General features: G+C 44.2%; 2 protein-coding genes across 3 annotated transcripts in view; one reads left to right on the top strand and one right to left on the bottom strand.

Annotated features, from left to right (window-relative positions):
• Nucleotides 1-27719, bottom strand: part of LOC125739605 (NACHT, LRR and PYD domains-containing protein 12-like) — a 728681-nt gene that overhangs the window by 552403 nt on the left and 148559 nt on the right. The gene's annotated exons all lie outside the window — the stretch shown is intronic.
• Nucleotides 784-26496, top strand: LOC125739629 (tripartite motif-containing protein 16-like). 2 transcript variants are annotated; one of them, XM_049009937.1, is made up of 6 exons: nt 784-1374; nt 2940-3035; nt 23729-23962; nt 24134-24293; nt 24664-24723; nt 25358-26496. In XM_049009937.1, the coding sequence occupies exons 1-6, from the start codon at nt 784-786 to the stop codon at nt 25870-25872; spliced, it is 1656 nt and encodes a 551-aa protein (XP_048865894.1). In that variant the 3' UTR covers nt 25873-26496. The 2 variants fall into 2 exon arrangements, with proteins under 2 accessions (XP_048865894.1, XP_048865892.1); XM_049009935.1 differs by lacking the exons at nt 784-1374; nt 2940-3035 and adding exons at nt 18294-18896; nt 21043-21138.

Raw genomic sequence — 27719 nt, forward strand, 5'->3', positions numbered from 1 at the left:
TCCTCCTCTGAGTCTGGTTCCTCCTAAGGTTTCTTCCTTCTAGGGAGTTTTTCCTTTGCTACTGTCACCTCTGGCTTACTCACTGGGGGCTTTGGGTGGGGATGCTGTAAAGCGCTTTGAGACAATGTAATGTTGTGATAATGCGCTATATAAAAATAAATTTGTTGTCGTTTGTTGTATCATTAACCTGTCTGGGAAAATTATGACTAAAATCCGAGTAAAATTAAACCACTGACAAAATCTTAAAGAAAACAAAATAAAAATAAAAGTGTAAAATGTGACTTTAATACAACTACAATTTTCAGTAAGTGACTAAGACTAAAACTAAATAAAAAATTATTGCCAAATTTAACACTGATGCACATACCTGCAAGTCACAGCTAATAACACAACGACAGCTTCAAATCCCATCAGCTTTTTTTTGTGGTGAATCAAAATGAAAACTTCTAAACAGACACAGAAATTCATTCTCACTAGAGCCGCTGTCTTCTACCTTTCTACCTAATTTCTACCCACAAAATCAAATATTAGGATTATAACTGGTTTGCAGAAAAATGTCAGCATCAGTTATACTCATAAAAGCTAAAAAATGTGTATAGTTTGTATAATGTACTATTTTATTCATAAACTCCAAATCTAGTGTTTGTCCAGTCTGCTCTTCTCAGTCTGGCCTCAGTCCAAAACCACACCTGCTACAGCCAGAGAAGAAGGAAGTTCCTCCCACTCTCACACATAGATAACTGAGGGAAAACTAAACTGAATCCTATCAGTGCTGGTGATAAAATGGTGGAAGCCAGCTCAATGCTGGATCTGAAACAGTTCAGCTGTCCAATCTGTCTAGATCTACTGAAGGATCCAGTGGCTATTCCCTGTGGACACAGTTACTGTATGAACTGCATTAAGAGCTCCTGGGATCAGGAAGATCATGCTGGAGTTTTCAGCTGCCCCCAGTGCAGACAGACCTTCACACCCAGACCTGTTCTGGGCAGAAACACCATACTGGCTGAAGTGGTGGAGAACCTGAAGAAGACTGGACTACAAGCAGCTACTCCTACTGACCATTATGCTGGACCTGGAGATGTGGAGTGTGACGTCTGTACTGGGAGAAAACACAAAGCTGTCAAGTCCTGCCTGGTGTGTCTGGCCTCTTACTGTGAATCTCACCTCCAGCCTCACTATGAGTCTCCAGCTTTTAAGAAGCACAAGCTGACTGATGCCACTGGACATCTGCAGTACAAGGTCTGTTCCCACCATGACAGACCGCTGGAGGTCTACTGCTGTACCGACCAGCAGTGTATCTGCCTGCTGTGTATGATGAATGAACACAGAGGCCATGATACAGTCTCAGCTACTGCACAAAGGGCAGAGAAACAGGTCAGGGTGGAAACTTTTATAAATCATTTATGAATCATATTTAAAGTAAACATAAAAAATAAACATAAAAAATAAAGTATGATGGTTTTCAGTGCGAAATATTTGACGTGTGTGTATGCATGTGAGAATGTCTTCTTTGAATGCAGAGATCACACCTGCTTAGGGAAAAGGTGTAGAAACAGGTAAATCCTGTATGTTAACTTGAAGTTTGCATGTTCTCCCAACATAGGGTTTCTCCTCCTACTTTGGAGATTGAGCTTTATGTTCTGATCTACTTGGTATCGTAGCTATATCTCCAGGGTTGTGGGTATGGTTCCTGCTCCTGGTTCTGCATGTGCAGCTTGCATGTTCTCTCCGTGTTTCTGTAGGTTTCCTCCCACAGTTAAAGATCAAGCGGTTTGTTTAATTAGTATCTCTACATTGTCCTCAGTATGTGAGTGAGTGTTTGCCCTGTGATGGACTGGCATCCCATCCAGGGTACCCCTGCTTTATGCCCTGTGCTTCCTGTAATGCACTTTCCTGTAGCCCTATACTGGAGAAGCTATTATTGGAATTTGTTGGATATTTTAGCTAGTATTTTATCTTTCTCTTCCTGGACTTTGCTAAAGCTGGTCATGTTACTTTAGATGTGTATTTGACATTTGTACTTAGTAGTGCTTAATGAATTTGTAGATAAATCTACATAGTTACATCCTGAAACAAATTCTGGTGGCAATTTAACAATCACTCCAAACCAAGTATGCAGAGTTTGCCCAAACTGCTCTCCTTAGTCTGGCCTGACACCACTGGAAACACTGAAAACGCGACATCATGAGACAGGAGAGGACATTACTAGAACCTGGGAGCAGACAGAAGCAGGGCGAAGGACTGTGGGGAGAACAGACTGGACAGACAAGACAGAGACATGGCAGACATGTGGAAGGAACATAAGGACAGGGACAATGACACAAGTGTGGATCACAAGGGAAACAGAGCAGGACTACAGGACAGGGTGAAGACCCGGGAGAAACCAAGACAAGACAGGGTAGGAGGGCAAACACTTAGGCAGGAGAGAGGAAGAGGTCAAATGGGGGGCCTTGGGAACTGCGGGATGTTGGGTGTCAGTTCCTCGGCGCAGATCCACCTAGGCGTCGGCAGGCAAGTGGGACCAGGGAGGTGCCGAGGGAACCACAGGGCTACGGTCTAATGAAGCTTAGGGGCCTCTAGGACCAGGGCCAGGACTGGAACAGGTGGGAATAAGAACAGGCAGGGCTGGGAAGACCTACAGTACAGAGGATCGCTGCCAGGACTGTAAGGCAGGGGGTCACTGCCAGGACAGTCTGGTCTGGGTTCAAGGGCGACGGGGAACCTCCTGGGCCAGAACAGAGACCAAAACAGAAGATGGGACAGGAGGGTACTGAAGTGCCTACGGGGCATGAACCAGATGTGGCACAGCTGGCATGGATAGATGGAGCTTTTCCCAGGCAGCATAGGACACAAGGCTAGGGTCCACCCTGGACAGGGGGATTAGAATATAATCTCAGTTAATGAAACAAACTTGGTTTGTCATTTTTCGCTACATGTAGAAACAAATGGGTGAGACACAGAGGGAATTTCATCAGAGAATTCAGATGAGAAAGAAGGAGCTGCAGGAGCTGAGAGAGGCTGTGGACTCAATCACAGTGAGTATGAACCTGAGGAGAAGATAACAGCTGGTCTGTAACCATCTTGAATCTTGTCTCAGGTTCAAGAGACTGCAGATATATAGACTTCTGGGAATTAATCATTAATATCAGTGTGGGTTACTCTCGGTTAGAGGTTTTGTGGAACAAAGGTGTCAGATACCAGGGATTACCTAACTTGGGGTTACAGGAGTTAAGCCTATTTATACCTACACTATATGATACTACAATACTATTTAAGGTCCACTTGAGCAACAGCATCTATTCCTACAACTGAATGGAATGTAAGGAATGTAAACACAAATAAGACATCAATAAAACTCAAACCCAATGGTGACAACCAACCTACCTCACATGGCCACCAGTCTCTGCCAAATCCCTGCAGCTGACAGTGTATGAGCTTAATGAGGGATCATTTCCAATCAGTGCTGGCTGGGTTTCAGTACCTGAGGCATCCAGCATGGTGACACTCCAAACCCCAGCCCTGTGCTGTTTTTATATCTCCTGTCAGCTCACATCTCTATTGTACAATGAGGCTCTCTGGAGTCTCAAAAGGGGCCAGTTGTAATTTACCGTCCTCTGCTCTCTGTGTCACCAACAGAGCTCAGCACAGTCAACAGTGGAAGACAGCAAAAGGATTTTTAATGAAATAATTTGCTCCATTGAGAGAAGACGCTCTATGGTGACAAAGCTGATCAGAGATCAGGAGGAGGCTTCAGTGAGTCAGGCTAAAGAACACATGAAGAGACTGAAGCAGGAGATGTATGAACTGAAGAGGAGACACTCTGAGCTGGAGCAGCTTTCACACACAGAGGATCACATCCATTTCCTCCAGGTAACAGAACAGCTACTTTGGCAATAAGAAAACCAGAGCATTCAAATGGATGCATGTTCTCATTTGTATTTCAACAAGTCATTTGTCACCAATTAAATTAATATTTTTAACACATTACTTCTCATAAATAGGGTTTAACTTGAGAGAGCAGATCTCATGTCCGCCCCCTACTGCCATCCTGAGGTAACTGTGGGTTTCCCATTGGTCGCCGGATGTGAGACACAGCATTCTCTCTACTAATGTCCCGAGTCTGAGTCCGTTTATGCTGCGCCTGACAGCAGCTGGAACGTAACACTTACAGAGACTGAAATGCATGAGCATGAGGGTTTACAGCCTATACGCACAAGCATTTCTCACATCTGTGATACACTTACAGACAGCGGCACACAGGCAAACAGGGATATTTATCCCTCTAGAAAACATAGATATTTCTGTCTTCAAAAGTATAAAAATTACCTCAGTTCTGTCTCGTTTTTCTGACACACACATTTCCATTCAGTAATAAACAGATATCGATAGTCCGTTTTGCACACACACAAACACACACACATACAAACTTCCATCGGTATGCAGACTGTCCATTGATAGTCAGAGGACATACCTCACTCACACACCCTTTGGCCTCTTGCAAAATATTGGCTACGTCAATGCCACATCTTCATAACAATTTATTTTAGTTCCAGACTGTTCACTCATGCTGAACAGAACTTTCTATTCATTCACACACACACACACACACACACACACACACACACCCTGCTCTCCTCCCATGAAGCTCGGTGCTCTGAGCAGAGCGCCCTCTGCTGCCCACAGCTGTTTCTGCTCCCATCCCTTTAATATGGAAGCCATCTGCTTGTGTTGATGTTTCGCCTATTTCATGCCAAACCTTCACATGGTTTTGTTGCCGTTTGTCACACATAAAACTTATGGGTCCTGTGGTGAGTCCTGTATTATAAGGGTGTCTTTCCTAGTGACTGATCAAGGGAGAACAACTCAGTAAATGAAAGCTGAGCTGCCTCTGTTATCTGGACTGATTAACAACCTGAGAAACTTTTGATTTGAGTTTAACACTAAGAGAGATTTACCAGCATGTGAGATTAATGGTGAGAACAGATTCAATAAGTAACCAGAATTAATACTATGGGCTGATATTTGTGCCACTGGAAACTGAAAATGAATAGTGTATATTTGAATCTGCAGTTTTAGCATTGAAAAACTGAATCTGGATGTATTAGTTTGAATCTGAATTCCAGTTAACTTGAAACTGCATTTATCCTACCTGGAAAATGTGACGCTCTATACTTACACATTCACTTCTCACAATTCAATTTCAATTTACTGAGACGCACAATCCGGGTCCTTGAGGAAAAGTTATCGACCGCAAGTTCACAACGCAACTCATCTCCACTTACGACAGTTCTGCAGGGGTAAAGTGGAAGCGTGTGCCGGGGCGTCGCAAGACCATTACCTTATGATATACAGTATAAGAGAATAAGCTTTATATACACAAGCGATAGCATAACATTAACCGTTGGTCTGGTTAGTATGGTAGTATATGTGGTTAAATTAACGATTTCTGGCACTACTAGTTTATGTTAATATGGTAATCTAACGCAAAACTAGCTAAGGATATGAATTTAACTTCTGGTTTAATTTACGTTATGGCTCGCATGTTCATCTCGTGGCTTTATAGCAGTGTTTATACTAAATATCTTTTAGAATATTCATCTCGCCGATATGAGACGGAAATCAGTATTAATTTCTAATATGCGAGTGCATCGATACACGTACCCCTGTATCGATCTAAATGTACAGTTATAAAGCGGATTTGAAGTGCTACGCTTCTGGTCTGCTGCATGCCTACAAGCGCTCTCTGTGTACTGTGCTAATAACCGGGAGCATCAGTTGAACTGGCCTTTGTGCTCGAAGTGGAGAAATAAAAGTGTCGCTACTGTATTGACTGTCAGAACTGCTGGGGGGTTGCGGTGCAGGTGTAGGGAACAACAGAAGCACCTCAACGACACTGTCTGTAATGCGCGCGCTGCCCGCCACTCTCGCGTGACGTGTGTCTACGTAGCAGAATACTGGCAACTTGTGAGAAGTGGTACGATAAAGATTAAAATATAGCAGTGCCGGTACAGCGTAATACTTATTACGTATATGATCCCGTATTTGCGCTTGCGACACCCCGACCTGCAGAACTGTCGTAAACATGGAGATGAGTTGCGTTGTGAACCTGCGGTCGATTACTTTTCCTCAAAGACCCGGATTGTGCGTCTCAATAAATTGAAATTGAATTGTGAGAAGTGTATGTGTGAGTATAGAGCGTTACATTTTCCAGATAGAATAAATGCAGTTTCAAGTTCATTGGAATTCAGATTCAAGCTAATACATTCAGATTCAGCTTTTTCAATGCAACAAATGCAGATTCAAATATACACTATTCATTTTCAGTTTCTAGTGGCACAAATATTAGCCCATATAAAACTGTTTTACTAACACTAAAACTCATGAGCCTCTGTGGAAGGTGCAGGAGCTGTGGGGCCATTTTTACCAGTGACTGAACCTTGCAGACACAGGTGTCATTATACTATAATCTTGAGACACATTCACAGCACCCAGGTGATCTTCATTTCACTAATTCTGAGACTACTAGCACCAGTTGGCTGCTCAGTCACTTCAAAAGGGGTGAATATTTATGCAATCACTTATTTTTCATTAAATAATTTTCATTAATTGGCATTCCTTTGTAAAAGTCTGTTTTCACTTTGACAGTAAAGATGTTTTTCAGTTCATGTCAGAAAGGCCAAATTGCATTGGCCATGATTTCTTTAATTACAGCAATAAAAGGGGATAACATCCAAGGGGATGAATACTTTAGGTATACTATAGGTATACTATAGGTACTCTATGTAGTCTTGGAGATTGTGCCCGTTAGTGTAGTGAATACTGACCGACTGTGGGAATGGGAATGAGACTGAGAAAGGGGATGTGAGATGATCTGCTTGATGCTGAGATCCCACACTGCTGTTTCCATGACCAAAGCTGGTCACCGCATCGTCGTTAAACACATAGGTCGTTAAGTGAGGAGTATCTAAACTCAGCAAAAAAAGAAACGTCCTCTGACTTTCAACTGTTTTTACTTTCAGTAAACTTAATGTGTAAATAAATGTATTTGTATGAACACTAAGAGTCAACACCATAAGACATAAACTAAAAATGTTTCACAATGTGTCCCTGAATGAAGGGAGGCTCAGAATCAAAGGTACCAGTCAGTATCTGGTGTGGCCACCAGCTGCTTGAAGTACTGCAGTGCATCTCCTCCTCATGGACTGGACCAGATTTGTCAGTTCTTGCTGTGAGATGTTACCCCACTCTTCCACCAAGGCACCTGCAAGTTCCTGGACATTTCTGGGGGGACAGAATTCCTCCTATTCCAGGAAGTACAGGGTACAGGACAGGGGACATCCTGGACAGAATGCCAGTCCATCATGGGATACACAATCACACACTATGGGTGGTTTAACTATGAAAATTCACTTAATTTATTGCACTACAGGTGAAACATAGAGTAGCTAGAAGAAACCACAGAACCCACACACTCTGAATGCAGGTGGGAAACAGCGCCACCTGCTGGTCCATCATGCAGAATAAGCTCACTGACCGATCATTAGCATCTTGTCCTTGCCTACAAGGTTCTTTTGTACAGACTGACTCTCATGTTCCACCTGTGAACCTGTATCACAGTCACAGCCAGTACAGCAGATCTGCCGTGTGCTGAGGCTACTTACATGAGGCTGGTTCAGATGGAAGCTTCCAGCACACTGACTTGTGAGGCTTCAACCAGTTGCCTTCTCCAACCACAGACACCACCTCCGATCCACACAGGGGATTGAACCATCAAGTGCAAAATTATCCCTCATGTCTATGAAACAACAGACAAGGTGGGCAGAATATACCAGAACAGCAACACAAAACATCTGAGAGCAGCGGGTCTTTCCTTAAAACCATGTCTCACCGCTTCATGGACTTCTGCGAGGGGGCTGATCCTCCCTTCTTTGCCCATTACTTGTTCTGCCTGTTGATGAACTCCAGTCTAAGAATGTTTTCCATTAACAAACATTTATCTATATAATGGGGTAAAACTAGGTTTTATAAAGGGGTAAAACCAGGCTGCACCTTCCGTTTGGAGCTGATTCTTAAGCCCTATGCAGTAGCCCTGAAGGCCACCACCTGCTGATGTTCATCTTCACCCACTGGGCTCGGAGTCAGACTAAAAGCTTAATTACTAAGTTTACAAATATCAATCCCAGGCTGCTATGAATCTCTGTCAGGCTGAAGGTGACTGTGATGACCCCCCCAGTCGTATCTGCTTACTCAGGCCTGACGGGGAGATTGAGGAGAGCCAGCCCAGAGATCCAGGCTGGGTTTCAGGTCCATCCTGTCATCAGATTCCTCTCCACCTTCAAGAAACGCCTGAAGACCCATCTGTCCAGGAGCAGCTCTCCCAGCCTGCACCACTGCATGTTCCCTGAATGCTCTTCATGTTGCACGTTCTGCTGATTTGATTAACAGTCTTATTTGGTTCTTGTTTTGTTAAAAGTTGTGTGTAGTTGTTGTGTAGCTCTTGCTCCAGTGCTGCTTACAGTCGTACCTGGACATTCACTGGAAGCTCAGCATAGCTGCACTTATGTCCAGCCGACACCTTGACAGCTGTATGTTTTTAATGTGCTATTTGCCTCACTTGTACATCACCTTGGGCAAAGCTGTCTGCTGAGTAAAAGAAATTAAAAAGGAAACATATACATGGGTGTATGTCTGGTATGATTAAAATGTTACGTTAAATAAATCCTAACAGTATGTGTGATTGTGGGGGGGTGTGGGGTCTCAGGGTGTAACCTCTGGCACTGGGCTTGTTTCCTGCCCCCCCAGTGTTTGGTGAATTAGTGTCTCTAAATTGTCCTCAGCGTGTGAGCGAGTGTTTGCCCTACAATGGGCTGGCCCCCCATCCTGGGTTGTTCCCTGCCTCGTGCCCATTGCTTCCGGGATAGGCTCCGGACCCCCCGCGACCCAATAGGATAAACGGTTTGGAAAATGGATGGATGGATGGATGGATAGTAAAATAAATATAGAAGCTTAATAGGAGCTTGTAGAAATTGTTGAAAGATTTATTAATTTAAAAGTGGCTATTAAAATTGTTAAAAGGAACACCACGTATAAATAGTAAAAAGGTACAAGTTTTTTTTTTTTTTTTGATATGATTAATTAATTGCTTATGATATTGGACACGGGGCGGCATGGTGGTGCAGTGATTAGCACTGTTGCCTCACACCTCTGGGACCCAGGTTCGAGTCTCTGCCTGGGTCACATGTTACAAGCTAAATGCTGACAATTTCATGAGAATTAAAAAAGTTTGAATAAACATTTCTAAGCGTATTTTATTGATACAGTATGGACTCTTGCTGGAGTGGTTAGGATTAACAACTAATAAAACGTCGGTTGTCCTATCAAGGTAAACATAAACAATTTCTTAATACCACTTAAATAAATGCACCTTGTAAAGAACAGCTTTTGTTGATGTGAACTTTAAACTTAAGCAATAACTTGGAACTGCAACATTTGCCTAACAGCTGAGCGATACGTCACATGAAGAAGGAATTCGGATGGCAGAAGAGATTTGGCATGACAGCCCCCGTTCAAGACCAGTTAACTTTTAGCCCTTGTTAGCAATATCAGTTGATAACACAATACGCTGTATTTTGCACATAAAAACACCATAGCAACACATCCACAGAAAGCAGTTGGACAGTACTGTGTGCCTGACCGGTCTAATGAGCCACAAATAAGACCTAAGTGCTAAGAAATATTACAAAACTACAGCTTCCAACTGTTTGAAACGCCATGAAAAATGATGCCATTAATAGCGGGATCTACGAAACATCGCACTGTTAGCACGTAAAGCACAGACCGTATCGTGGTCAGTACTGTTCTTCTTTTAATTTACAGAAATGCCATTTTTATAATGTTCAAATGTTTTAATAAATGGGCTTATGTTTAAGTATATGGGATCATTTAAAAAAATTATTATTATTAGTATTATTCTTATTATTATTTTAACCGTGGCGTAGAATTGGGTATCAAGCATCTTGCGATCCCACTGCTATTGGTACCAGTTACTGCATTACTGGTATTGCGACATCCCTATTCAGGTCATACCCTTCTTTCAGAAAACTGCAGCACAACTGTGTTTGTGGAAGAGGAGCTGGTCTGAAGTCCTGACGGGAGCTGGAGCGCCATTTCTTTGGAACAGTGTGGAGCCGTCCTGCATTACTGCTTATCCTGTACAGGGGGGTGGGGAGCCTGGAGCCTGTCCCAGGTGGCACAGGGCGGGGGACACGATGGATAGGATACTAGTTTATAGCAGAGCACAAACTCACACATACAGACTCACACTAAGGGCAGCTTAGAGATCCCAACTGGCTGATCACATGTCTTCAGTGTCCAACGTACAAGGAGAAAACCCTCTTGAGAACATAGACTTTACTGTCATACTACCCATGTAGAGGTGTAAAGTGGCATGAAATAACATTCCCCCAGGACCAAAGTGCAATAATCAAACCATAAGTGACAAGGGGAAGGTTTGCACAGCACTTAATGTTAAGGACAGTGTGAAATGGGGCTGGAAACAATGGTTTAAATGGCTTATATACATGCAATGTGTATCTAATCAATGAATACAGCAGCATAAAGGAGAGAAATAAATATAGTGAATTGAATATATAGATAATAATATAGGGGGCGGCATGGTGGTGTAGTGGTTAGCACTGTTGCCTCACACCTCTGGGACCCAGGTTCGAGTCTCTGCCTGGGTCACATGTGTGTTGAGTTTGCATGTTCTCCCCATGTCGTCGTAGGGTTTTTTCCGGGTACTCCGGTTTCCCCCCACAGTCCAAAAACGTGCTGAGGCTAATTGGAGTTGCTAAATTGCCTGTAGGTGTGCATGTGTGAGTGAGTGGTGTTTGAGTGTGCCCTGCAATGGGCTGGCCCCCCATCCTGCCTCGTGCCCATTGCTTCTGGGATAGGCTCTGGACCCCCCGCGACCCAGTAGGATAAGTGTTTTGGAAAATGGATGGATATTGGAGGCAGTTTGCTCCCTTCCACTAGAGGGCGTCAGGCTATGGAGAAATGTACGCACAGAGGCGAAAACCACGATTAAAACTGTGGTCGACCTGAACGCAACAGCAACGTCTCTGTCTGCTCATTTTCTCCAAATAGAGGTGACGTCAGTCGGTGAGGGACAACAGTTACATCCTGGAAAACGTCCTGGTAGCAAATTAATAATCACACCGAACCTGGTCACCTGATTCTCCTTCCTAATTCAGATACACTCCCAGTAGAGGTGTAATGGTACACAAAATTCACGGTTCGGTACAGACCTCGGTTATGAAGTCACGGTTTAGTACATTTTTGATACAGCAACAAAAACTAAATTGTTTTTTTTTCTTTATTATACAGTGCTTAGATAAAAAAAAATCAATTTTGCTTTAACCTGCTAATAAAAAAAGCAAAATAACTTAAAGGTAAATAAAAATACTGCCGCATCATGGACTCCGGCACTCCCTTTCGAAGCCCCCGCACCTCTTTTGCCTGGTGTGCGTCCTCGAACGGGGACTTGCGCTCCAGAATGTCCCCGATACGACCAGCCAGGGCGAGAGCCGCACGTCATTTGGGGAATATTAAGGGGACAGTGCGCGGGAAGAGGAGAGCACTTTTTTAAAAATATATATATATATGAACAGCTTCGGCCCAGAAGTGCTCTTATACAAATATATATTTTTTTTTCAATAAAAATGACTTTTGTCTTAATACATGTGTGTTTAATTATTTGAAGACACCAAGATTCAGTCTGGTTTGGGAAAGTGAAAGAAAAATTAATATAAAATTCAAGATGTTGTAAAAAAGTTCTGATTGAATTTTTACTGAAAACTCCTTTAAACAGTGAGTTGTGGCTGCAGCGGAATACGTACAGCAAGTAAACAGGAAGATTAATAGTTTGGCTGAGCATCTGAATGGCTGAGATTTGTGAGCTAAGAGGTTTTAAATATGGTCTGATTGTTGGTGCCAAACATGGTGTTTCCAGCATAAGAAACAGCCACCGTCCTGGGATTTTCACACACTACAGTGTGTAGAGTTTACTGAGGATGGTGCAATAAACATAAACACCCAGACTGTGGCCGTTCTGTGAGAGAAGACACCTTGTCAAACTCCCACTGAAAGTGACACAAAGGCATGCTGGCCTTCGCATACCTGGAACATTCTCCTTAACTGACATCTGTACGCCACTTCAGGAGAAATCATTGTGCTAATGGCTACCGGGAGGCATTTCTTTGAACAACTATCCATTCTCAACAACCTATCTGTGATTAGTTTTGCATCCGGACAAAGAATTATAGGCAGATTGTAGCCAGAATGGTGGGAAGTCTAGTCCGCTTGTCTGATGTCCCCTAGTGATGACTGAGATGCACTGCTGGAGGAAGACAGGTTACCCATCTTTCATGCAACCATGTTGAGGCTGTGAGTTCAAAGTTTGGGTCCAGACAGTTTGGCTGTTGTACCCTTCGGAAGATCTAGGAAAAATATCCAAATGGATACATCAGTAAAATTGCAAACAAATGATTTGGATAATATGTCCGTTAGCAAATTTTTGACAAGAACCGGCTACATTTAAAATAAGAGTCAATCACAGCCCATCTTTATAATTTATAAATGAACAGCCTGACCAAACTCTGGGCAAGATCTTACTGAAAAGGGCCTGTTGTAACTCTTTCTGACCCACATGATACTGATTCAGGCTTAAGTTACCCGTAAAAGCTTTGATAAATGCTCATCCCTATTGTACAGCTCAGTGGTTCTCAAGCTTCTGACACTGCGTACCACCATCATGACTGACGTTTAAATACAGAGATACCTCTGTGAGCCACTAGAGGGAGCTTGTGCACCATAGTTTGAGAACCTCTGTCATATCAGATCTTTGTGGAGGAGAGGAAGGATGGAGGATGACAGACAGGAACAGGCACATGGTACTACAAAGGAAGGCAGAGATGTAAGACAGGGAAAGGAAAATAAGCAGCTATATGGAAATATGGAAAACATATATGTGTGATGGGACACAAACAGGACTACAAAGGAATCTTTCAAGCATCTCCTGCCAGTTGGTCCTCAGGATAACAGGGCAGGAAAAATCAGCCAGGAGGAGACTGGGACTCAGTCAGTCTGCAAGGGGACATTCCTGACTGGGTGTATTGAAGCTGAAGAGGGACCTGCTTAAGGTTGATTTAAATAGTGCTGACCAGCAGGTGTCAGTAGAGTGCTTTTGGGCTGTAAGTAATCAAGTGCGTACTCATGTCCATAATACTGATACAACAATAGATGGCATGACAAATATCGAGATAACAATATATGGTTTGACCCCAGGAATGTTACACGTGTCTCTTCCTCCTGTTTCCCTCCTTTGGAGCATCTTTCGATTGTGTGTCACCCTTTATATCTGCTTTGGGAGTTTACTTGTTCCATTGTCACTGCAGTTTACATCCCTTTGGATGCCGGCACAATAGTGGCACTTGCGGATGTCCACTGTGCTTTTAATGGACTCATGGACAAACACCCAGATGCTGCTCTTATTGTGACTGATGATTTTTTACTTCAAAAATGTCCTGCCTAATATGCATCAGCATTTACCAAACCCAACTAGGGGTGGAAATACAATGTAACAATGTTGTATTCATTTAAACATGGGTAAAAATCTGTTACAGTCCTACCAATCAGGAGATCCGATCATAATTCCATTTTCCTTATCCCTTTGTACAATCAATGTTTGGTACGGGAATCCCAGTGACTAGGAAGATCAAATGCTGGTCCAGCCAGTCAGAGGTCACTCTGCATGAACTGCTCAATGACGTTTACTGGGAGCTGTTTAGGTCGAGCAGTGATGACATCTGGAGTTTGCGGAAAAGCTGTATTGGTGTGTTGGCAGGTTCGATCGTCCCCTTGGTCACTGTTAGGATCTTCCCAAACCAAAAAACATGGCTGGACAAAACCGTCTGGCAAGCTTTGAATACTCAGACTGCAGCTTATACAGTTGCTGTAGTGTCATGTGTGAGTACAAAAGGACTTCTTATATTCTGAGGAAAGCCGTGAAGGACATGAAAGGGAGGTACAAGGGGAAAGTGGAGTCCTATTTTCACTCGGTGATGCCCAAAGTCTGTGACATCTGACTCAGTACCATCACCAACTACAAAGGTGAACATGCCCCTGTGAATGGTACAGACTACCTGCTACCAGACCACTTCAGTGCCCTTTTTGCTTCCTTTGATGCAAGCGGTGCCAGTGATATCAGGGCTGCGTGTGCTGATGAAGCCTAGAGTCTGTCTCTGGACGATCAGGCATTATCACAGAGCATCACAGCCACACGTCCCTGTAGCATTGGCAGGAAAGCATTCAGCCCAGACAGTATTTCCAGACGTGGCTTGTGGTCTTTCGTTTGTCAACTTGCCACGGTGTTCAAACAGATTTTCAACTTGTCCCTGTCCAGCGCTGTGGTTCATTTCATTAAAAAAAATCCACAATTGTCCCAATTCCAATAACTCCCAACCCCACCCATCCAGTTGATTATTGTCCTATTGCCCCGACCTCCCTTCTTATGAAGTGCTTTGAGAGGCTGGTCAAAGATTATATCTGCTCTCCACCCGCTCTATGACCATTGGTCCACTTCAGTTTGCCTGCCATCCAAACAGGTCCACCAGTGAAGCTGTCCTGCATACCATTCTTACCCACTTGGACAGTGGCAGAGGAAACTACGTGAGTTTGCTGTTTGTAGATATTAGCCCAGCTTTTAATACCACAGTCCCCGTTAAACTGGTGCCCGATTACACCCCTCTGTGAATGGGTCCTGGACCTCCTCACAGGCAGACCCCAGGTGGTGAAGATTAGATCCTATACTTCAGTTCTCATAACCCTCAATATTGCCCCCCCAAAGGCTGTGTTTTAAGCCTGTATTCATTGTACACATAACAACACAGTATTGATTGCCTATTCTCCAATAACCAGAAGAATGCCTACCTGGATGAGATGGACAGTCTGACACTGACTGACTCTCACATAACACCTGCAAGAATAAGGTGATGGTGGTGGACATAAGCAGCCGATGTATATAACCCTCCCAACATAAAAGGGGTCCCAGTTAATAGGGTGAACATCTTTTGATATCTCGGCGCCAGTATTTCTGATGATCTCACCCGGTCAGATAACATACAGACCCAGGTATCTAAAGCCAGTAATCAGCTTTACCATTTAAGACAGCGAATGAGGTTAAAAAGCTCACCAGCCATCCTTAGAGCCCCCTACTGGGGAGTGTTAGAGACCATCCTCACCATGGGAATCACAGCCTGGTTCGGTAGCTGCTCTGCCCTGGACCGTGAAGCTCTGCAGAAGATGGTACATTCAGCTGAATACATCTGATTCAAGATTCAAGATTCTTCAATTGTCACATACATAGTCATACAAAGTACAATACGCAGTGAAATGCATCCTGAACCGCTCTTTGGTAGACTGTGTAAGTTAAAATCCAATTAAGCTACAGTTAAAGTGCATAAAGATAAAATGAAAGCAGAGAAGTATGTTGAAAATGAACAGTAACACAAACATAAAAAGTGACCAGTGTGACACTGCGGATATGGTGAGGGGTACAAGAGCACAGTGTACATCAGGGTGTGAGGTGCAGTGGCATGTCCAGGTTCAGAAGCCTTATGGTCTGGGGGTACAAGAGCACAATGTACATCAGGGTATGAGGTACAGTGGCATGTCCAGGTTCAGAAACCTTATGGCCTGGGGGTACAAGAGCACAATGAACATCAGGGTATGAGGTGCAGTTGCATGTCCAGGTTGAGAAGCCTTATGGCCTGGGGGTATAAGAGCACAGCGTACATCGGGGTGTGAGGTGCAGTGGCATGTCCAGGTTCAGAAGCCTTATGGCCTGGGGGTATAAGAGCACAGTGTACATCAGGGTGTGAGGTGCAGTGCCATGTGCAGGTTCAGAAGCCTTATGGCCTGGGGGTACAAGAGCACAATGTACATCAGGGTGTGAGGTGCAGTGGCATGTCCAGGTTCAGAAGCCTTATGGCCTGGGGGTATAAGAGCACAGTGTACATCAGGGTGTGAGGTGCAGTGGCATGTCCAGGTTCAGAAGCCTTATGGCCTGGGGGTAGAAAGACCACAATGTACATCAGGGTGTGAGGTGCAGTGGCATGTCCAGGTTCAGAAGCCTTATGGCCTGGGGGTAGGAACTCCTCCTAAGCCTCTCAGTCCTGGCCCAGATATTCCTGAGTCTCTCTCCTGATTTCAGAACCTAAAACAGGCTGTTGTTGGGGTGGGATGTGTCCTTCATGATCCTGAAGGCCCTGCTCCTATATCTCTTGATGTAAATGTCCTAAAGAGATTCTCTGAAACAGACTCAGAACGTGAAAAAGACCTCAAACTGAATGGACTGCAAACTGAAATCTGATTTTGAAAACTTTTTTGTCATGGGTCGTATTTAGCGCATCCCGATTTCCCAGTCTGTGTTACTAGAATAAAACCTGTTCAACAGGGTGACAAAGGAGACAATAAACTCTGTGTCTGGCCTTCATGAAACATTTTTCTAATTCTCCTTTACACTTAATGTCACAATATCACATTACATTTAATGCTTGACTGGTTGGTTTCAGTAACAATCACGCCCAAACACATTGTAATTTAAAGAACATACATTTCCTCTTGTAACAGTCGTTTCCCCTTAGATTCGATCATCCACTAACTTCTCTCTTCACATTAATTTGCACTTTAGTTATACTCGTCCACCTTGGTGAAACAACGTGGAAGGGAAACAACTAACTGATTGACATAAAGCGAGATTAACCCTTATGTTACTAAACTGGTACAGTCTAACTTTTATCAACTGAGAAATATTGTGAAAGTTAGAGCATTACTTTTCTGTAAAGACACAGATTTTGTCACGGAGGGGGTCGTGTAAATAAGGAGGACACTGCTGCGAAGCAGGCAGGTGAAAGGGCTTTAATATCCTGCTTGCAATCCAGACAGAAAACCACAATCCAAGAATCATGTTCGAGTTACGGGCAGCTGTTGGGCGATCATCATCAGCAATCAAGGGACAGGGTAGGGCTCGGGATCTGGGGATAGGTGGGTGTTCAGGTGATCTTTGTCAGTACTCAGAGGGCTGGGCTAGATTCGTCTTCGGAAAGGCAGAACAGGGTCAGGGAAACGGGCAGGCGGAGGTACAGACAGGTAAAGCGTATAAAGGGACAGAACTGCTCAAACTCGCAATAGAATGCAGAAGATCTCGTGTCTGGGTGGTGTGCCAGACGTGAATAAATATGATTGTTCAGTAACCCCAATGAAACTCAGCTGACAGAGGGAGGTGTGCAGTTACCGGTCCTACCGGTTCCCGGGGCAGGCGAGGAGGGAGCATTCCAGCCGCTGCTAGACTCCCTTCTCGAGATACGCCAAGGGTGTGGAAGGGAAGTCCCACATGACGTCATAGGGGCTTCCTCGGAGCGGTCCATGGCCGATCTAGTCATACATGTTTTATTGCATTTCCAAGGTGTAGAATAAAGATGAAAGATGATGAGGCCTTTTCTGTGTTGGCTCTTAGACTTTGGAACATTTTACCACTAAGCATTAGGTAGCCATTTTTAAGTCGTGAGTTTATCATTCAGGATTTCATGGTTCATATTTTATGGTTGTCTTCTTATTTTGTTGTAAGTGCTTTATATTTGCAAAGTCCTTTTTCTTTTAGTACCGTTTTATTCTGATTTCTACTCTCTTTGTTTTCTTTTATAATGTTTTCTGTTTTCTATTTATTATGAAGTAAAGCACTTTGTACCACTTGGCTTGAAAAGTTTTTACAAATAAAGGTATTATTATTATTATTATTATTATTATTATTATTATTATTATTATTATTAATAAAAGCTTAGATTCTATCTAAACCTGACAGTCTGTCATTGCACATGCCTGTATGTTACACCTGATACCACTTGATAGCTTCAAATCCCATCAGCTTTTTGCTATAAATTTGCTTCATCTGGAGAAAAAAATAAACAAACAAAAGACGAGCATCTAAACTGAATCAAAGATTCATTCACTGTATGTTTTATTTTCTGTTCTATATTTTTACCTTTTTGCATTCTTACCAATTTTTATATATCACATCAAGTGTAGGTTTATAAATTGTTTGGAGAATAAATGATATGCCCAGTCTGCTCTTCTCAGTCTGACCTCAGTCCAAACCACACCTACTGAAGCCTGAGAAGCAGGAAGTTCCTCCCACTCTCACATATAAAAAGAACTGCAAATGAAAATAAAAATTAATGCAACTGAAAATGGCAGAAGCCAGTATTGCAGTTGATCAGAATGAGTTCAGCTGTCCAATCTGTCTGGATCTACTGAAGGATCCAGTGGCTATTCCCTGTGGACACAGTTACTGTATGAGCTGCATTAAGAGCTGCTGGGATCAGAAGGATCATGTTGGAGTTTACAGCTGCCCCCAGTGCAGACAGACCTTCACACCCAGGCCTGTTCTGGGCAGAAACACCATGCTGGCTGAAGTGGTGGAGAAACTGAAGAAGACTGGACTACAAGCAGCTACTCCTGCTGACCATTATGCTGGACCTGGAGATGTAGAGTGTGACGTCTGTACTGGGAGAAAACACAAAGCTGTCAAGTCCTGCCTGGTGTGTCTGGCTTCTTACTGTGAAACTCACCTCCAGCCTCACTATGAGTCTCCAGCTTTTAAGAAGCACAAGCTGACTGATGCCACTGGACATCTGCAGGACAAGGTCTGTTCCCACCATGAAAAACCCCTGGAGGTCTACTGCCGTACCGACCAGCAGTGTGTCTGTCTGCTGTGTGTGATGGATGAACACAGAGGCCATGATACCATCTCAGCTGCTACCGGAAGGGCAGAGAAACAGGTCAGACTGGAAATGCTCTTATATAATTATGAATTGTATATGAGATAATAATGAGCATGACTGCTTTGAAGACAAGGAGAACAAGTCTGGTTAGGTAAAGCAAAAGGAAAAAAACACATTACTTAAAAAATTTCTTTGATTAAGGTGAAGTATTAACTACTTCACCTTCATCAGTGGCTGTGTTCCCAATGGAGCAAAACCATATCAACCTGTTACTCCAAAGTGTGAAAGGTTTCTACTGAAAATTCCTTCAAACAGCAAATCATGCAGCTGACACTGAATCAAGACATTCACCTACTGTTTGGTTGAGTACTTGAATGGATAAAATGTGTGGGCTAAGAGATTTTAGATAAGGTGTGATTGTTGGAAAAGTCGACAGCTTGGAGAGCCAATGGGTCGGGTCTTGTGGTTTGGAACTGGTGTGGTGCTGAGTCAGCACCTTAGAGTAGGTACAGGGAACATCTCATCTCTACTATCAGTCTTCTTGTCTTTCTCTGATTGTTTCTCTACACGGATAGAATTCTTGTCTCTCCAGTATGATGACCATCTTATTCTGCTTTCAGAGCACACTGATAGGATTCTTATCTCACCGGTATTATGATATATTTAAAGGAGATTGATCACATGCTCATACATTGATGCTGGTGGCTCCTACATAACTGCAGAGTCTATGGAAGTGCCCAGTTTGTGAATAATGACCACAGACTTCTTGTTGCTACTCTGAAGATTCAACTTAGGTCAAGCAGGCTACCACCTACTGGAAGAATGAGGTTGGATCTGGAGATCAGGTTGGATCTGGAGAATGAGGTTGGATCTGGAGATCAGGTTGGATCTGGAGAATGAGGATGGATCTGGAGATTCCAAGATCAGGCTGTGACTAATGGGTCTGCAAGCAGTTTATATGAGGAACATACAGACTTTGTTGCAACTACTAATTCTATTGTGATGTGGGAAACCTTCTGTGACAAGACCCTGCAGGTTGCTGAGGGTTGTTTTGATTTTTTCAGTGTTTCCAGAAGGAGGTGCTTCATCTCCTAGGGCATCCTAGATATTATCAAGAGGAGTCCTGTGCACAGCTTGATGGTAACTCCATTCTGTATCAGAAACTGAGAAGGATGGCTGTGAGGGCTCTTAGAATAGATAAGGAGGTGGCTGTTAGAGGAATCAGTGATCAAGTGACACACCATCTATGGTCACACTATCTATACCCACTTCTTGCTTACAGAGGATCTGAAACAGTATGCACATCTAAATCTGTTCCTCAGAGAGTCGGGACAGGTGATGACACAGTCCTTAAGAATGACACTGCAGTTGTGACCCACTGAGCCAAGTATTTTGAGCAGATCGGATTAGCTATGAACCACCTGAGACCTTCCTGACACCACAAAGATGGTGAACTACCTGGTGGTAGAGAAGGCCGCAGGGATCTATGGTATCCGGGGTGAACTTCTCCAGGCTGGTGGTAAGGCGGTTCTCTTGACATTGCAAGAAATCTTTGCTTCCATCTGGGAGACAGGCGTCTTCCCAACTGACTGGAAAATGGGACTTTTTGGAAATGTTCCCTTGTTGGAAAGGGATACTGTTGGATGGTCGACTACAAAGGATAATATTGCTCTCAGTATTGGGTATGGTCCATGCTAGGGTCATCCTCAGTAGGATCACTTGCTCACCTACCAGCAACCGGAGCAGTCTGGTTTAATGCCTAAGAAGTCTACCACTGACCACATCCTGGCATTGAGGGTTCTTATCGCGTGCAAATGCAAATATTGGCAGAGTTTTTTTGCAGCCTTTGTCGATTTTCATAATCCATATGCTCAGTTGATCAAGCTGCCCTCTGGGACATCCTGAGATTTCATGGGATCCCCCTGAATTTGCAGGACGTCATGGCCGGCCTGTATACTGCCATTGTGAGTGCTGTGCAGAGTGGAGTCGTTAGAGTCCTGGTTCTTCCGGTTTCGCTGCATGTCTGTGACATGGACGCTATTCACTGACATGAGATGAAGACTGGATTCCCTTAATACTGGTTCTTCTTCAGAGAATCCTTGGGTACCGCCGGTTTGATTTTGGTTCAAATCGGTGCTTGAACTGTTCAGTGAACTCCTCCTAATAGAAGAAACTTGTTTAGTCATCTTTTTGCTACATATAGAAACAAATGGGAGATACACAGAAGAAACTTCAGCAGAGAATCCAGATGAGAGAGAAGGAGCTGCAGGAGCTGAGAGAGGCTGTGGCCTCAATCACAGTGAGTATGAACCTGAGGAGAAGAAAACAGCTGGTCTGTAATCATTTTGAATCAAGACTCCCAGAGTCAACAGATCACAGTTTTATAGACTTTTGGGGATGAATCATATTAAGGTCATTGGGAGCTACTCTGGGTCAAAGGACTGATGGGACAAAGATGCCACTTTCAGCAAATATCATAAATGTAAATGTAAATATGCCATATAGCACGGTTTCACTAACCTGGGGTTACAACGGTTAACCCATACATTTGGAATCATTAATACACCAAAAAGTAATTTAATTAAATTGAGACCCAGTAATGACAACCAACCTGCCCCATACAGCCACCAGTCTCTGCCAAATCCCTGCAGCTGACAGTGTATGAGCTTAATGAGCGATCATTTCCAATCAGTGCTGGCTGGGTTTCAGTACCTGAGGCATCCAGATTCCAGATTTCCTTTATTGTCATTTTTTCATGCACTTTCGTACAATCAAGAATGAATTATCGTTCCACCTAGAGCAACGGCATAAATAGATACGTTAAAAAAACTAAGGGAACATTGGAAAACAACATAGAACCCACGTACACAATACTTACAAATCATACAACCTGTAACCATGGTGACCCATGGTGCACTGGGAGGGAGTAGCAGCATGAAAGGTCTTTTAACAGCATACCTTTTACAGCGCGTTTAAAGATGTAGCAGCATGTACTGTTAAATTAAAAACTGTCTTTTATCTATACAGAAGTGCAATTGAATATGAAAAGTGCAAGTGGAAGATTGCACTAGTGTCTGGTACTGTGGGGGAGGTTCAGTGGTTCACTGGGGGGCAAGAGTGTTCATGGTCCCCACAGCCTGGGGTAGGGAGCTGTAAGACTTTCTGGTCCTGGTTTGGATACTCCTGTACCTTTTCCCCAATGGCAGGAAGGAGAACAGGCTGTGTAGGAGGGGAGGTCAGGGTCTGTGATGATGCCGGAGGCTCTACGGGTGCAATGCTTGTTGAAGATCTCCAGCAGGGATGAAAGATGGGCACTGATGATCTTCCCAGCTGTTCTCACTACTCTGTTCAGCTAATAGTGCAGGTTCCAAACCAGACATTGAAGTGGGTCATAACACTTTCAACTGTGCCCCTGTAGAAGGTGGTGAGGGCCGGAACGGGCAGGCAGGCTTGCTTCAGCCTCCAGAAGGAATGGAGCCGCTGTTGGGCTTTCTTGACAGTTGCCATGGTGTTAGTGGTTGAAGTCAGATCGTCCACCATGTGAACACCCAGAAACTTAATGCCACTGACCCTCTCCATGGCCATGACATTTATGGTTAGCAAGGGGTGGTGTTCTGTATGGCCCTTCCTATGGTCTATGATAAAATGCATATGCTGTCAACTGCTCCACCTCAATCCTGTATGCTGGCTCCTCACATTTGAGACCCACAACTGTGGTATCATCCGTGAACTCGATGATATGGTTGTTGCTGAATTTGGCAGTACAGTCGTGGGTCAGCAGGGTAACAGTAGAGGGCTCAGAACTCAGCCCTAGGGTGAGCCTGTACTCACTGAGACTCTGATTGTTTGCTGCGTTTGTCAGGAAGCCCAAGATCCAGGTACAGGTTCCAGCGTCCACCTTCAGTTACCTCAGATTCTCCACGAGTTGCTGTGGTATGATGGTGTTGAAGATTGAGCTGAAGACAATGAAGAGCAGTCTGGCGTAATCATCCCGGTTTTCCAGATGCTTCAGGGTTAGAGTGGTGGAGGAGGGTAGTGGATATTGCATCAATTGTGGAGCGGTTCACTCTATATGCATGTTAATGCTCTAGGACTGTGGGGAGGCAGGCTTTAATGTGCTGCATGACCTAACACTCAAAAGACTTTGTCACAATCAGAGTGAGAGCCACAGGACAGAGGTCATTCATGCAGGTTGAGTGGGGTTTCTTAGGCACAGGTATGATGGTTGTACTCTGGGGGCAGGTGGCACTACTGGCTGGTTGAGGGAGATGTTGAAGATGTCAGTGAAGACCTTCAGCTGTTCTGCACAGTCCTTAAGAACACATCCAGGTATGTTATCGGAACCAGTAGCCTTTCGGGGTTGACATTACAGAAGGCTCTCTTCTCCTTGCCTGTGGACAATTGTAATACTTATTCACTGGGTGTTGGAGTCAATTTCTGCACTTTCCTGTTATTAGAGGCCTCAGAATGTGTGTAAAACTTATTGAGTGTACCTGGTTGAGAGGGGCCGTTTTAGCGTGTTTGGGCTTGTTGGGTGTAGCAGACCAAGTTCTCTGAGGACACTCAGCTCTCTCCCCAGTGTTTCTCATAGCAGTGGTTCTGGTTGCTGATGTTCAGGAGGAATTGATGATCATATACATGTTTCTTGTGAATGTGAGAGTTAATTCACAACAAAGATAAAACAAAGATACTTTTGTCACGATGCTAGGAGAGGCCGCCTCAGGAATTGGCTCTGATGCCATCTTGGATACGTGACGCTCCAAACCCCAGCCCTGTGCTGTATTTATACCTCCTGTTGGCTCACATCACTATTGTACAATGAGGCTCTCTGGAGTCTCAAAAGGGGCCAATTGTAATTTACCGTCCTCTGCTCCCTGTGTCACCAACAGAGCTCAGCACAGTCAGCAGTGGAGGACAGTGAGAGGATCTTCACTGAGATGATCTGCTCCATTGAGAGAAGACGCTCTGAGGTGAAAAAGCTGATCAGAGATCAGGAGAAGGCTGCAGTGAGTCAGGCTAAGAGAGACATGGAGAGACTGAAGCAGGTTATTGATGAACTGAAGAGGAGACACTCTGAGCTGGAGCAGCTTTCACACACAGAGGATCACATCCATTTCCTCCAGGTAACAGAACAGCTACTTTGACAATATGAACATCAGAGTATTCAAATGAGTTTATTTTTTCATTTGTATATCACCTAGTCTGTCATTGGTCAGATGTTAATGGTCCTGTTCATTTGATTACAATACACATTTGTTTTGACAAAGTTGTTTAATCAGACTATGTGTCTGTAGAGGTACCAGGGTCTTCCTGTCACCCCAGAAGCTGGATTTGAACCCAAAATCTCAGTCTCTTCACGCTGCTCTTTGGAGAATGTGTGGACTGTGGTCTCTGAACTGAAGGATCAACTGGAGAATGTTTGCAAAAAGAAAACTACAGAGATCCATCATGCAGGTTAGTACAGTAAATAAATACATTGTTAACACAGACCATGCAGAGAGAGTGTGCAGTACAGTCAGCCTCACATTTGTGTGACCAAATCCGATTCAGTTTTCAAAAAGTTTAAAACTCTGTAAAAACCAGTGGAAGAGCTGCACATTCTACAGGCTGCAAAACCCAGATCACATGAATCATGTTTCTTCTAAATTATACAATGAAAAAACCTGTATTATGTGTAACAATCATTTGCAGTTTGTGAAAATGCCTGTTATTGTCCCTCATAATGATAATACCCTACTGCTGGTGTCTCCACAGTGAGTGACGTCCATCTCCCACAAGTAAATTCCTTTTACTCACATCCCTGCTTCTCTCTGTCTCCTTCTAGTTACCAAAGACACCATCCTACCAGTATTAGTGCCCATGACCAGAGCAGAATTCTTACAATGTGAGTCTGTTCACACACACGCTTCTCTCTCCCTGTATGAGGTGGAGTGTGTTTTATTGTGTTTTATTGTGTTTTATTGTGTTTCATTTCCTTCTGCTAGTGTAGTTTCTCTTTCTCTGTCCCGCTGCCTCCTGGTCTTTCACATTTACATGAGCTGTTATGTCAGGAGCCTTTAAATTTGTTTGCAATACAACAGCTGATGTTTAGTATTATTTTGCTCATAATGAGGCATCCATGTTGAGAATATTACACTTTTTTTGTCTTTTTCAGTGGTTACATAAATAAATTGCTCTAAAATGTATGTTCTGTTCAGTACAAGAAATCATACAACACAATATCCTCACATAAAATCCTTTCTAAAAATTATACCTATGAGCTGCAATGGGCAGAAATCCAAGTCCTGGGTTGTTTCCTACCCAGCGCCCATAGCCTCTGGGATGGGCTCCGGACCCCCGTGACCCTGAATAGGACAAGCGCTTACAGAAAATGGATAGATGGATCTTTATTGAAAATTAAAATAGAATTTAGCTGTACATTTCAAAGCATTAAAACATTAAACAGAAGTGGGCACTTTTTTGTTATGTGAGGAGTGAATGAGACCAAACCTTCACCTTCTGATCTTCTCCTCTATCAGATTCCGGTCGGCTCACTCTGGACCCCAACACAGCAAACGAAGAACTTCATCTGTCTGAGGGGAACAGAGTGGTGACATGGAAGAGAGAGACGCAATCATATCCTGGTCACCAGGAGAGGTTTGACTCACGCCTCCAAGTGCTGTGTACAGAGGGTCTGACTGGGTGCTGCTACTGGGAGGTTGAGTGGAACGGGGGATGGGTTGGAATAGCTGTCACATACAAAGGGATCAGCAGGAAGGGATGGGGTGACAACAGCAGGCTTGGATGCAATGACAAGTCCTGGTGTTTGTACTGCTCAAGCTCCAGTTACTCATTCTGGCACAATAATGTGCAAACTGCAATATCTGCCCCCCCCTCCCCCAGGATAGGAGTGTACCTGGATCAGGGGGCAGGAACTCTGTCCTTCTACAGCGTCTCTGACACAGTGACCCTCCTGCACAGGGTCCAGACCACGTTCACTGAGCCTCTCTATCCTGCATTTTATCTTTGCAGCAGTACAGCCAAATTGTGCTGATTACGTTAACAGTCTGTTAATTGTATCCTATAAAATTAACTAAACAACTAACATTAGAAAACATGACTGCTGGCCAGCACTGGGAACATCCTGGATGGAACAGCCTTGTTTTTGTCACAGGTATATGTTCTTAAATAGTAATTTATATTTTTAGCGAGATAAAAATCTGCATAAATTCAGTAATAGCGATGCTTTTGGCATGTGAAGTACCAGTATAAATTATTAACAATGATTACATTAATGCAGATAATCCCTAACTTATGCAGATCATGGATTTTAACCAGTTAGAATTTGGAAAACCAAAAAATAAATCATAACTTTGCAGTAGTTTACACTGTTTCCTTACCCTGACTTTCATTCTCCATATTACCATTATTTAAATATACCGTAGCCCTGTTGAGATGTCTCCGCATAGTGTGCTCACAAACCTTGTGTGTGTTATTGTAAATAGTTGTATATAATTAGCATGTATTGTGTTATGGTGCTGCAGCGTCTGCTGTAGTGATGAATGTTATGTGTGTATATAGTGAGTGACTGTGCTCACCATGTGTTGTTGGGGTGGTCAGGGTTGCCAGCACTAGTCAGCAGAGTGAGTGGTTGGTGTTTGTACTTGGTGTTTGTTCTCATTGTGACAAACACTGGTGTCGGATGTGGGATGCCAAAGCAGCCCCGCTGGTGCTACTGGAACACACACACTTCTCAAAATTGTTTGGCAAGCCTGCTTCAGCCTGGCAGACCTGAAGGCGGCTGTGAAGTGCTGCTTGGGGGACGATGGCGGCAATAAGACAGTGAGGAACCGCAAGCTCCCCAGCAAGAGGCTAGTTTGCTGATGCTGTGAGGAGAAGGGACACCGGACGTACCTCTGCCAAGAAGCTCACAACAGAGCCACCGGGAGACCAGCTGAGAGTGGCTCAGTGAGACAGTGGCTCACATCCCTTGATGCACCCTAATCCTGTGTAGTGCACCTTTAAGCCATTCCTGCTAACCTGCCGGGCAACTACTGGAGAAAAAGTGCTTACCAGCCAGCCAGCGAGGTCTCACAGTACACTAGCTGTGAGAAGCCAAGTTGCAGCACCTGCTGCATGTGCCACCACCAGAGGTAGCAGGCAGAGGCAGTGATACTCGCTGCCACACCTTGGAGGCCCAGCTGGCCTGGGAGCGCCGCGGGAATGCCAGTACCAGCAGAACTTGGAGCAGCTGTGTGAGCCCACAGAACAGGAGTAGCAGGAGCTGCACTATAAGTGCGTCAACTGCAGGGCGTGTGACTCCGACCGCCAGAAACAGCAGGATGAGTCAGCAGAAGTGGCGCAATTCGGATAGAAGGAGACGTGTTGCAGTTTTGAGGCCCAGCCAGCTCAGGAACGCCGTGAGCTGGACAGCCTGCAGGAGCAAGGTGTGCAGGACCAGGAGCAGCGTGGCCAGTGCCAATGGGACCTGGATGGACTGTGTGAGGCCACCTGATCGGGGGAGCAGGAGGGTCAGCAGGTTCCCACCAAGCCTAGTAAGACAAAGGGCTGGTGCCTGGGAGGACCTACAATGTCAGCACCTGCCAGCAGTCCAGCATCGGCCAGCCTCCTGGTCTCCTCAGCCTCACCAGCACTCGTGAGCGGATGGTTCCCCTCATCATCGGAGATGGTGCACCAGTGGCTGCCACCAGAACTTTTGGACTTGTTCCAGTGTTGAGGTGGGGGTTGGGTGTGGTGGTTTCTGGGACGGTTGACCTTTGGGGAGGGGATGTGTAATGCTGGGAAAATGCCTCCACGTAACAGAGCCCATTTCCATTTCCCGGCGTACTTGCAAGCCTTGAGTGTGTTAATTTAAACAGTTGTGTGTTAACATGCTTTGTG

Source organism: Brienomyrus brachyistius, chromosome 4 (genome assembly GCF_023856365.1).
Source record: "Brienomyrus brachyistius isolate T26 chromosome 4, BBRACH_0.4, whole genome shotgun sequence".
Taxonomy (NCBI): Eukaryota; Metazoa; Chordata; class Actinopteri; order Osteoglossiformes; family Mormyridae; genus Brienomyrus; species Brienomyrus brachyistius.

Excerpts from the sequence above, each read along its gene's own strand:
- LOC125739629 (XM_049009935.1), top strand. The coding sequence starts at position 18,294 with ATGCAACTGAAAATGGCAGAAGCCAGTATTGCAGTTGATCAGAATGAG. Across the intron at positions 18,897-21,042 it reads CCGGAAGGGCAGAGAAACAG|AAACAAATGGGAGATACACA; the intron begins GTCAGACTGGAA and ends TGCTACATATAG. Across the intron at positions 23,963-24,133 it reads ATCACATCCATTTCCTCCAG|AGGTACCAGGGTCTTCCTGT; the intron begins GTAACAGAACAG and ends ATGTGTCTGTAG.